The sequence below is a fragment of the Trichoplusia ni genome, chromosome 19, assembly GCF_003590095.1.
Source record: "Trichoplusia ni isolate ovarian cell line Hi5 chromosome 19, tn1, whole genome shotgun sequence".
NCBI lineage: Eukaryota > Metazoa > Arthropoda > Insecta > Lepidoptera > Noctuidae > Trichoplusia > Trichoplusia ni.
In genome coordinates this window covers 1,410,623-1,423,475 of record NC_039496.1, presented here as the reverse complement: position 1 = coordinate 1,423,475, position 12,853 = coordinate 1,410,623, and the positions used below count along the sequence as shown (strand labels likewise).

Genomic DNA, 12,853 nt, shown 5'->3' with positions numbered 1-12,853 from the left:
TCAAAGTAAGCGACTTATTCTGATGAGGTTTATGGTAAAAGATAGAGTAATTCGACTGGAAGGTTTTTATGACACAAGGATTCAATGCTATAGTGCGGGTTTTTTATAAAAATAAAGATAATAAAAAATTATAATGTCTCACCAGAAATATTATGATGGCTTGTTGTTAGAAGTAACGGTAATACTGGATGGCATGTGATGTCGTTCACTCTAAACCTATGACCGGACGCTCTTGACGCGTGGCCTATTGATAGCACCTGTAACCAAAATAAAGGTATACTGAATAGTCTTTTTGAAATGTACTTTTTTACCTTGATACTGTTGCAATTAATCTGAACAATCAATTTCTTCTTGTCATCAAACTTTTTTGTTTTGGTATAATTGCATCCTAGGAGATAGCAAACTAAATTTCCTTCACATTACCTCTTTTAGCGGATAAATGAGAATTAAGACGGAATTAAGAGGAACACTAAGACCTCACAATAATTACTGTTATTACTTTTATCAATAATTCACAAGTATATTCTTCTCCTATTATCTTACCTGAGAAAACTTGGACTTATCATCGAAGGTCAGCTGCCAGAGGTTTAGAGTCCCGTTAGTGTGGTTAGTGACCATGGATATGACGGGCGCCGAGTCCAACACATCCCCCTCTTGGTTCTCGCCCAAGTCCTCTGTCGCCACACTTGTTTTACGCTGCATTTCATTGTTGTTCTCTTCACGTTGACCTGCATACAAACATATTGACTATAACAAATACCAGTCATGTGTGGAAGCAAGTCTTTAATACATAGATAGTAAAGTAAATTAAAAACCTATTATTTTTCCAAAGACTGATACATTAATAAAAAGTCTACAGCAATCTGTAGTGACGTCGATTGTGATCTTTATGTCAAAGCAGTAAGGTTCAATTTTAAAAGAATCCGTACCATTTTCCTGTGTTTCATGTTGTTCGTTTTCAGCTTGTGGCCATTCAGTTTCTTCTTTCTCTTCTTGGACGCTTGCTAACGGGGTTGTCACTGCTTCAGGCTGTTGCTGTCCCACTAATGAATAAGTATTAAATTTTAATAATAATTTAAGATCCGGGATACCAAAGGACTAAAAACACATTTGGCTAATGATATTAAATATGAGACGTTTTGGACTTTTACTAAGCGTTTACTGACTAGCAAACCAACAGCTGTTGAGATGGATATACATCGGGCCGAGAATACTAAATTACGCCGTGCCCAAAGCCAGACATGGTAACTGTCAACGCTTAACTTATAAAATTGCTATTCAACGAGAGGGTACGATTATTGTTCCATATCTTATTAAATATGTTAAATTTCATATAAGCACAGGCACGTTGACTATGTAATACGTACTGGGCGTGACGGGCTTGGTCCGGTGTCGCACGTAGAGCGGCTGCGCGGCGGCGTGGTAGAGCGCGGCGGGAGTGCACATGGTGGTCGCGTCGCCCAGCGGGAAGGCGGCCGGGATGCGCGCCGAGAACGACACCTGCGCCTGCCGGATGGCGCCCGCCTGCAGCTCGTCCAGCCACTCGCACACCCTGCGGGACGAGGAGTAGCTCAACACACCGTACGAAGTACGATACGGAATGATAACAGGCGTATTCAAGAGAGGACAGGTTCATTCAATATAAAATACAGAGAAACGTAAATCATTAATGAAAGTCGTATTCAATAAGGACACTTAACTAAATGATGTTCTAAAATGTCTTTTCGTCTCTACATTCCACTAAACAGTGAGACAGAATGTCACTTTTCTCTATTTTGAATATGGAGGTCACAAATGGCACTTGATACCCATTATTAGGTGAATATACGCGCATACGCACAAGGTCTGGTTATAAGGAACAAATCCTAAAAAATTTTAGGCCTCGAGTAACAGGCTTTTACACAAAAAAATATGGAAATCACGACTCATTCATTTTCACTCACCATATCAAAAAGCTGCCATCAACAGGGTGTATCGAGAACAGTAAATCAGGACTCTGATGCCAATCCCGCAGTAACGACTCGATCTTAGCGTCGAGCGAGTCCGGAAGGTGCGTGCACGTGACGTCAGTGGCTATCGAATTAATTGACGTGGTGTTCGATAAACTCGGGTGACTGTGGTTGCCGCTACCTAAAAAACAATTGGAAATTGAGAATGTTCTAGAACATTCCACGCCCGTATTCAAAACGCACAATATGATATCGTGCTGACTTTGTCATTCCCCTTAGGAGTGAAAAAGGCAGTGACTTCTATCAGTACTGCTCTTGAATACGGGCGTTATTGTAATCGGTATCTAAGTTTCATGCTGAGATTCAGGCTTGAGTCAATACTGTTGTCATATGGATTAGTAGTTTTCTACGTGTCATGTTAGGGATGATTTCGAAATAAATTATACCTGTGGACATTTATCCGGGTGTCTCTAAGGCAGACTGTATTACAAGAGGACATCAAAACAATATTCTCTGGTATACAATTAGCTACATAACTAAACTTTCAACGAAACTTCCGATAACGGTGCCTTTCTTTTTGATAACAGTGCTAATTATAACTAACTTTATAAAGTGAGAGAGTTACAGCTAATTAATTGCAATAAGATTTTTTGTTCAAAAAAATATTTCTACACGGCTAATACATCACACTTATTGTTTTTACCTGCGATCCCATCTTGTTGATGAATTAAATAAAACAACATATCCATCATTATCATGGAAAAAAGGTAATTTATACGATGATCATATATCATTAAAACTATTTATATTACACACACTTTAAAAGTGAAACTTTACTACATATTTTCGGCAAACAAAATTCATTTGATGACGTCAAAGCTTATGAATTTTAAGCATTTTAGTTACCTGGTTGTTCATCGCTTATGCTGTTATCTTCTGATTGCATTTTAGTTAAATGATGACTAGGCCTCCGATGTTCTAGATCGCAGCGTGAAATAAATATAGCAATAAGGCTAATACATAAGCGTCAGAATACATATTGCTCAACGCATAAAGAAATACCGATAATTCGATGTCTTAAAGATACGTTAGAAAATGTACTTTATGTAGTTACATTAAAGCTTACACCTGCTTATCCCACTACAAATGTACACGATTATGATCCAACACCTACATGTTCATGAGAATACAAACGAAAATACAATTTAATCAGTGAAATTACAGCTTATTATCGAATGTTCTGGAAATAAATGTTAAAGTTTGTGTGGTTACATACGAAAGTACACTCCATGTAATTACAGTAAAGCTTAGGTACAATCGCTTCTTCTAATGAGAGTATATTTTGATATCTATAAGTACATGTGGGTATAAACAAAAATAAACTTTAAAGGGTTACATTAAAGCTCAAAAACGCTTACATGGAAACGATAAGTTAAGCTATGCGTATTCATATAAGCATGTTAACGGTCACATCATTACGAAACGACAATTTTATTCCAGATTAGTTTTCATTCCTGTGTTCAGAATTTTCCTATCACCAAGGCAACAAGGTATATTAATATATTAAGACTCACTTTCATGTTCTCCTTCCGGATGTGCGGTATGATCTGAACCTGATCCACCCTCATCTGTTTCTTCCTTATCTAAAATCTGTCACAAAAACGGCATAATTGTTATTTGCACTCATTTTAATATGGAAATACTTTGGCTGGTTAAACGGTTTTACGCGCAATAGACTAAGAGGGGGATGTGTTGGTTTTTTTTTAATGCCATTTTCACGTCCTGCCGAGGCAGCAGGAATATTTAAAAGGGTTACCGTGGCCCCGGTGCATGAAGGGCAAAGGAAGAAAAATCGGTGGGTTTTGCCTAGAAGGAGTCTGACACATCCTTCCGCTCAACACAGTAGAAGGAAAAACGAAAAAGGGCTTCATCTTCATATGGTTATTTTACAAATAACTTACTTTTTTAGTAAGATCGTGCAGTATGGCCTCAGCTTGGCTGGTGAAGTGCATCTCCTTGTTGTGCAGCCAGTGTAAGATGAACCGTCCGCCGCCCGCGAGCGAGGGCACCAGAGGAATATCCGTCTCCGCGTTTATAGAAGCTGCTAAGTGGAAGTGAAGGCCTGCGAACAAAAGACATAGTCAATAATAGTCTTATTAAGACGTATTTTTAAAACTTTTTACGCAATTTTAGGGGTATTAGACAATATGTATTTTTATCGAAATAAAAAAATTAGGTCTCTCTGTTCTAGTAACACGTGAATGCAAAACTCGTTAGTAAAATGCAATAAACCTTTGCATTTGAATAAATGACGCATTTATAATTTTATTGCCTATAAAACACAGTTTTCTAAGTGATGTCAATAGTACCAGCCATATAATAATTTGCATCACATATAATCGATAATTTACACTATACGCTTAAATAGTAGGTAAACTACACGTAACTGTTGCGTAAATATCACTGATTCTGTTTTTTTTTTACTTTTCATCGAACAAATAGGCTTGTGTGTGCAATACGGAGCATATAAAATGGCATTTTCCCCACGTTTTTTTTTATATACTCATTTTCTTGCTCGTGTGTTTGCTTGTCGTTCCGGTTGGATTTTTGTAACTCTATTTAGAGGCACTTCCCGATAAGCTAGCTGGCTGAAATTTTCAGCGCAGCTTCAAATCCGATGACAATGCAATTTACAACTATAAAAAGGGCTGGACCGATTTTGATAGAATTGGAATGGAGTGACATTTAAAAACGTGGGTCTAATAATTTTAGGTGTTTTTTTCATTATCTGATTGCTGTTCCGTAATACTTGCAATGCATGGTACACGTACCTCCGGTATAGGAACTAGCGTGGTAAGGGTTGTGGAAATCGTGAGCGCTGTACGTTGAAGGCAGGGTGGGGATGGGCGCGCCGGGCTGCTTCGACGACTGCGCCGTCCGTCTGATGTGGAAGCATGTTCTAGAACAAACACATTGGAATTAAGAAGGGTATGCAAGAGAAAACGTTTTTTTTTCTTTTATTATTTATTTAATCTTTTACGTACAATTGTGGTACATAAGGCGGACTTAATGCCGCGAGGCATTATCTACCAGTCAACCTTTGGGTATAATAAAAGACAGTTGGGATAGGTACAATGTATATCCAGGAAAGGCATTCTCTACTGACTGATACGCATGCATAATTTAATAACTGGTTCTCTTTTTCTTAACGCAACAATTATCATGTATATTTGAGACCAATCCTCAGGTACATAGATATCATACTTTAACTGGGCTTGTATTGCGAAAACTTGGTAAATTGGCTTGTGTATGAATCAACTAGGGAGTAGAAAACTCATGGGTAAATTTTTCGGGAGTAATAGCTCAGTTACCAATTACTTGATTAAAATTATAAATAAACAGTTGATTTTCCCAATTAAATCATAACAACAAGACTAAATGCTTACAAATATCATAAATAAGCAAAAATTACGTAAACGTTCTCGAGATATTTATTTCTGTCACCGTTGGCAACTATTGTTCAACGATACATGTATAAATTATGCTTGTATTGCGTGTTGCACAAAAATAACTCATGCGCAGCGATCGTTAAACTATGAGAATACGTGAACATTCAAGGAAAGTTAGCATTCAAGGCCGAACAGACAATAGGAGAGGACGCGGGCGAATCAACATTAAATGGTTGTAACGTAGTTTGAAATACTGTTTTCCGCGATCAAAAATAGCGTTTATTATACATTAACTACATATGTTTAGGTTTATACTATGCTACATTTGTGAGAAGTATTATGTAATTTTCATATTTTTCAGGAAAGTTTTCAGTGTTGAGATCACTGTAGTCTAAGTAATAATGATAAATAATTGATGTAAGTAACTACATTCACGCAAAAATACCGTACCTACATCGTCTTTCGAAATCACTGGCTATCAGAGCATGTAAATAATTGTGGTCATTAATCTCTTTTTCTTTGTGATAAATAAAGGAACTCCTTCTATACAAATACTTTAATTACTTCTAGTGTATCTCTAATCCATAAAATTAAAACTATTAATTTCGCTCGTTTATTTTTATTTTTAAGAGCTTTCGGTAAAATATGAATCACGGGATAAACAAATACATAATTAATTTACTCGATTTACAAATGAAACTGAAGCCGCAAATCGTGCTCGACCCATGGAATCCTATATAGTATATTACAATAGTCCTTAATGCGTCATAATAAGGCTTACTTTTTACTAAATCTTAGTAGCCGTAACATGTCATTATGATATAAAAAAGTAAACTAACTTCATATGCTTCAAGCGCTGCATGAAGCGATGCTTGTGTCGGTGCGTGGCCCGCTGGCGGCGCGGCGGCGAGCGCGAGTGTGACGTCACGCAGCCGCCCCCCCACTCGTCCTCCGGGAGCAAGGTCTCCGCCCACACGCGGCAGATGTTGTCCACGCATGATGTTACTAACACGTTGCCGACACTGCCCCTGGGATCAATGATAAAGGTTAATCGAAGAACTATAGTAATGTGACATTCGACGATGGTTCTATAACAGCGCTCCTCGTCTTGGTCAGATCGTTGCTTTGGTCAGGCTACACAACAACACGAACAAAAGGTTAATTATGATATTATGCTGAGCCACCAAATAAAACCCGAGCTAGGTTACTAATATAATGTATTATATAATTTCAGTAAAGGAAATTGTAAATACTGGAAGGGGATTGTGTAGGTCAAGGTGAAATTGCTAAGCATTGATCAATAATTTACTGTAGAATGGCAGAGAAAATTAAATCGTTTTTATTACGGTGAGTTGTTTACATTCAGCTCTTGTATCTTAGCAGTAATATTTACGAATGATTTAGACTCATGTAGCTGGAGTTTCTACAAATCGTCTAATTAGATACAGTCACAAACTGAATAATTGATCATCAAACTTCATAAAATTGTGAAAACCTTCTTTTCAATCTGTTTTCTATTACAAATAATGTCTCCCTTTCAGAATAAACCTTCAGGCCACAGTTACATAATACACATCTTTCATTGTTTACCTACCAACTAATTATAGTAATTCAAATACACAATATGTACTTACTTGGGCATATATTTGCTAGTCTTACGCCATGACAGATGTGTGACAGCGCGCGGATGTGCCACGTATATAAACGTGTAGTTGAGCTCCGGTGGCGAGTGATCGTTGTGGGTTTGGACCAGAACTGTAATAATAAAAATCGAAATTATAATGGAGACTGTTTGCCAAAACAGGCATACATCATTAATTTTGCTGTATGAACTGCCTGTAGCCCAGTAGCGTTAATTTCAATGATAAAGCTAAAGTATTGCTATAATGAATTGAACTGAATAGTCAACTTCGCTCGCGGCACTTGACGCAAAGCAATGGCATCCCTATATATTTAAAGTTTTCTGTTTTCTATTGCGATACACAGTTTATCCTACTTCAAAACGTATAAGATATCATCATTTGTGTATATTTTGGGACAAAAAGAAAGTCTCATGATTCATCCCATTAATGATAAACATTATTTTTAAATTAGTGATATAATCTAACACGAAAATGACGCAATATTTCTCTAAGGTGACATCTGACACGTTGATACATACATATGTTATGTATACATACAGGAAACTCTCCAAACATCTCATCGTATGAATGGAATATTACCTACAACCTACAGATTAGCAAGGAATTTATCGTAGCATACTACAAACATGAAAAACACGAAACGCCGCTATGCATATAGTATTTTTTTACGCCACAGAATAATGATGTCATTCCTTTTGAGGATTACGAGGACAATTATCGCGCCATTGTAGTCGTACTATGAAATAACGAGGTGCAATTAGTCAAACCTGTTTAACGAAATAATATACATAGGTATTTTGTCGTCATTAGTAAAAAGCATTGTTTTGTAAGACGACGTAGCGATACCATTTAAAACGTTTCGAATAAAAGTATTTGTTGATTTCATAATCATTTTATTGAAATTGATTATTTATACATGTATTGTAGTTAAAACCTACTAAAAATTAGTTAAGGAAATCCATATAATAGTAAATTTGATTCGAATCGTACTAGATAGGATTAGGATTTCCTCTTATCCGTCATGTCTTCGCAATCCGCAAGAGATACAAGACTTTCTTTCTTGCTACGATGGTACAATTATATATATACAACCTTACATTAATGTTACAAAGGGACAGGTGAATGTAAATGAAAACAAAAAAAATAATATTCACCTTTGTTTTGGTACCAGATCTTAACGAGTCGATCATTAATCCCAGATGTTGCAAATAGGACGCCGTCGGGCGAGAACGCTAGGTGATGCGCAGGAGTTGCCGTGTGACACTGCCACACGCATATCCAGCCCTGAAATAATAAATATAGTTTAACAATAGTCTGAAACGCGGAGTACTTAACGAGATAAATAACAATGAATCCTTCTCAGTATGGTTAGCGGCTTTTGCCCTAGGCTGGTAATAAAGTCATAAACACGTCTCAACATCTCACTGCAGTAATTGCGCAAATTTTGCCGTCGCTTTGCTTTTGCAAGATTCGAAATACAAGCCCTTTTAAACGGAATTTAATCTCATGTCAAGCCTTCACGAAATTATTTGATTGATGAACGAAAAGACGAACAATTAATCTAATCATACCTTACTCAACAGATAATTGAAGAATTACGTTGAACTGATTTTCGGAAGCCGGGAGTTATTAAAATTAACTCGACATTTATACGTATCAGGCCTTTGCCCTAAAGTGGATAGATAAGAGCTAATTATAGTGATAATAAAAACTATTAACAACATTAATGAAACACTCAATTGTGAACTAATAAGATGTAAATGGCAATTTCATAATCATTTTCATTACTTTATAGGTCCGCGGTTAATTTGTTAAACGTGCCGATAGTATTGAAAGAACGAATGCTCAATTGCCTTCGATATAAAATCAGTAACTAAACGTGAATGGCGGAATAAGTGGTTTTTAATAAGTGTCATCCTGTTTTATTTTTATTTGTTGGACAATAATCAAAAAGTTCCTTTAAACAATGTACAGTAAATGCTATATCAAATAATTCAATGTGTCAATATAATTTATTTTGAATTGCGAACGAACTTGTCATTAATACACAATCATCAAAATATATTAATTAATAAATTTATTCCCGCAATCCAAGTATTAATCGGCCCATGTGTGGTTTAGGTGCGGTTAACCAATTCACAATTCAATACATAACAATGAAACAAAACGTCCAGATTTGGCCTTCGTAGTCGAATAGTACAACTATGATACGATCTTACTACGACACTAACTGATACGCGTAAATAGATACGACTGTGTCTGATAACAATTCAATATTAATATAATAGTTTTATACGACGTTTGTAATAGGGGTGAAGATTGAGTGACTGAGTGGGAAGAAAAGTATATTTTTCTATTAAGTTCGATAGTTAAAAAATATTTTTTCATTGGGCTGAGCAAGAAAAATTTAAAAAGATAAAGCAAAATACGTATCATAGATACGTAATTTTTTTTTGTACTACCAACAAAATTTTGCATTAAACTGCAAGACAGATTCGAAGATATATCAAGAAAGAAACATCATCAACATTAGGGTTCATTCAACGAATGTACGGAACAAATGTAAGACAACGTTACTCACGTTAATCTTAAATTATAATAGCACCTTACCCAAACGAGTTGATGAGTGCTAAATAAAACATACGCGCGATGATTACAATGTGTAAACTGTAGTAAACATTAATTGATCATTGTTATTCATGCTAAGTATAGATGTGGAGAGTATAATAGATAAACAAAACAATGATAAGAGCGGACGATTTAGTGCAGTATGCCCAGCGTAGTCTAATCCATCTAGAAAGAGCCAGGGAATAGTTAAGGCGAGATGCAAATACATATTGACAGTGTGTGTGACTGAGATAGCAACGTGTCGTAACTCTTCTGAGACGTGCCGGGTTATATTGTCGATCTATATTATTGTATGTTTATCTTATCAGAGTATCACAATCTGCGAACAACTTACTGGCTCGTCCTCCTCAGCTTGCTTAGGTTTGTCATCCTTGTCGCCACCGATTTGAAATGTGACACCTGAGCTTGCTGAAAGGAAAATAAAAATGTATGAATAATATTCCTCCTGTGTAGGGAACCTGCGTATATACGGCCAACTGGAGGATACACGCGGACAAGACAGCCCTCTAACAAGTAAAAGCAGGGAAGACACCCCACGGGAGATGTGAAGTATCTTCCAAGTTCTTAAGTATTGACCAAATTATATAAGAAAAATCTTTCTAATTACTTGCTTAAATAACAATACCGTCTTAAGACTTATCTTTTAATTAAAATTCTAGAATTTGTTTTACTAAAATTCCAACACGAAACACAATAAGTATGCAGAAATATTACATCCGACTAGTTTCTCGTTTATAAGAATGCGAAAAGTTTAGTTTTAAAATGGCAGTAGACTAGTATCGAGGTTTCTTTTTCTAGGACCAAAATTTCTTGTTGTTAAAACGTAATTTGTACAAAATTGCTCTTATTTAAGACGGTATTCGAGATTGTCCTAAATCACGATATCTAATTTGATTTACAGATAAGGGTGTCAACAATGATATCGCTTGAAACAAGAATGTGAAATCGTTTAAACTAGATAAACTTGATGAAAACAATATCTTACGTTGGCTGTCATCTTGATAGAGCGACGCTTGGTGCCACAATTGCAATATCTTGCCGCCGGTTAGCAGCCGGGTGCCCTCGAGATTCCATGATAGCGCAGTGATAGGCCCATCCGCTACTAACTTCCCTGTTTGCACCCAACGGTACTCCAAGCCCTGAACAATCACGACAAGTGTTGAATTGAATAATGATTATGAATCTGAGTATGAATACACTCATATACGATAGAAATGGCCAATTGCATTCACATTCAATTGGCGGTACGCCATCGGCAATCGCCGAGGTTCAGGGACCTATTATGTAACTTGGATACATAGTGAAAATATCTATATAGCTACGAACATTAAAGTTAGAAACGAGATTTCGCTGACGTAATTGTAAGCGTCATTAAAGTTCGACTCTGTACAATACGTCGTTAATCTGAAGAGCAATTTGACGAATCTCTTTTATGTTTATAGATACCATGAAACATAGCAAATAACTTCGCAGCTGACATTTCAAGAAATATTTATGGTTCTGTTTGGTAATTGAATGGCGTCCAAATGGCCTTGGCATAAACTTTACGCTTAAATACCTAAATAGGCGAAATTTGCAGTCAGATACATAATAAAAATGAATAAGTGAGTTGTTTATGTCCTAAGGAAGTCAGTCTTATTTTGCTGGACTGTGATAATTGTACGACATCAATTAAAATGTCAGCTGGACTTGTTAGTACGGACAAAGTATAAACAATGATAGGATAACACCACAATGTGTGATGCATTTATCTATAAATTCTTTTTGCTATTCATCTGGTATTGTAATTGAGCCAATAACATAGATGCACACATAAATAAGTGTTCATAATGTGTGAATTTATTACTCATATTGTACTGAACAAGTACACTTGTCAGGTTTATTTTTTGCTCATATGATTTTGTATTTTTCCTTTTGCTCTTCTATAATCTTTGTGTTATCATATCTAACATTTTTAAGTTTCACTGTTTTTGTTATTATTAGATAACAGTGCACACCTCAAGACATTATAATCCCAGTTAATCACATATCCTATTAATCATTTACATGCATTTTATCAGGAGTTGAAAGACGAAAATGACAATTTCTATAAAAAGGTGTTTTTTATTTCTCTGTACTTAGTATTGTTTTTTAAGGTACAATTGTGTTATTTAGTTTTAGGCATGATCATCCGACCACACAAATGTACTTTCCTTCAAATTATCATGGTCCTAAACTGTTTAAAATATTTTTGTTGTTACAAAATTAAATAACAGAAAACAAAACCATTCCTGGTTAGATGTTTCTGATCTCTTTTTTACAAATATACTTACATGAGTGGTAGCGGCTGTGTGTATTAATGGTGTTGGCTCGAATATACACACTTCAGCTCCATAGGATGCGGCAATTTTACCAGTGTCTGTGCTGCAGTCCAATGAACCAATTCGTACATAGCCATGGATAGCTCCTGGTATTATCTGAACCCTTTCAAAGTTGGATGCCAAGATCACTATGTTACATCCTGCCGCATATGCCTGTAAACAAGTATTATTTAAATATACTATCTAAAATAGATATTTGTAATGGTGTCTAAAGTTCATCTTAAAATATCTGCATGAATAAATAGTATTTAATTTGAGTCCTCACAAAAAACACTGATTTTATCCGTTGACTGCACTTGATAATATCTCAGAAATTGTTGTTTTTCTTGTTTTTTTTTATGAGACAATAGAGTTAGGTAGTCTATTGGGTGACTTTTGATCAAAACATAAAAAGAAATACATATTTTAAAATCTAGTAATTATTACACAAATACATTTTAGAAGTATCCTACTTCTACCTACTAAAGGGACAAATGAAAGTGACATTACATACAGTTGTTTTTGTACACTAATGACTTGTTACAATGACATAACATGAAAAATGCTCTATTGATATTTGAACAATCCAATATTAACAAACTGTGACTTATATGTTTTGTAAACTGCATGTGTACATTTAAAATTAACACTTATAGTTATACTGGCTGTTTATGTTATCACTGTGACTGAAAACCTTGTGCTCATTGGTTAGGGGACAATTCTATTCTATTTTAGAATGTGGGTAACCAGTTTCATGACATTATCAGAATGATAGCTTAAAAATAAACATTTAAATAATTAAGAACTTGTTTTTTTTTCATGCTGATTCAAAGCTACTGTAAATG

At 35.6% G+C, this 12,853-nt stretch overlaps 1 protein-coding gene across 7 annotated transcripts in view; it reads right to left on the bottom strand.

Annotated features, from left to right (window-relative positions):
• LOC113503468 (dmX-like protein 2) overlaps positions 1-12,853 on the bottom strand; it is a 40,272-nt gene that overhangs the window by 26,368 nt on the left and 1,051 nt on the right. For all 7 annotated transcript variants that reach the window (XM_026885450.1, XM_026885451.1, XM_026885456.1 and 4 more), the window contains exons 2-15: positions 11,982-12,182; positions 10,655-10,808; positions 10,004-10,077; positions 8,196-8,325; positions 7,033-7,153; positions 6,238-6,426; positions 4,781-4,908; positions 3,911-4,071; positions 3,524-3,599; positions 1,944-2,130; positions 1,368-1,552; positions 930-1,043; positions 544-728; positions 143-257 (exon numbers count right to left, since the gene is read on the bottom strand). In XM_026885450.1, the coding sequence (XP_026741251.1) occupies positions 143-257; positions 544-728; positions 930-1,043; positions 1,368-1,552; positions 1,944-2,130; positions 3,524-3,599; positions 3,911-4,071; positions 4,781-4,908; positions 6,238-6,426; positions 7,033-7,153; positions 8,196-8,325; positions 10,004-10,077; positions 10,655-10,808; positions 11,982-12,182 (2,020 nt within the window). The remainder of the gene's footprint in view (positions 1-142; positions 258-543; positions 729-929; positions 1,044-1,367; positions 1,553-1,943; positions 2,131-3,523; positions 3,600-3,910; positions 4,072-4,780; positions 4,909-6,237; positions 6,427-7,032; positions 7,154-8,195; positions 8,326-10,003; positions 10,078-10,654; positions 10,809-11,981; positions 12,183-12,853) is intronic.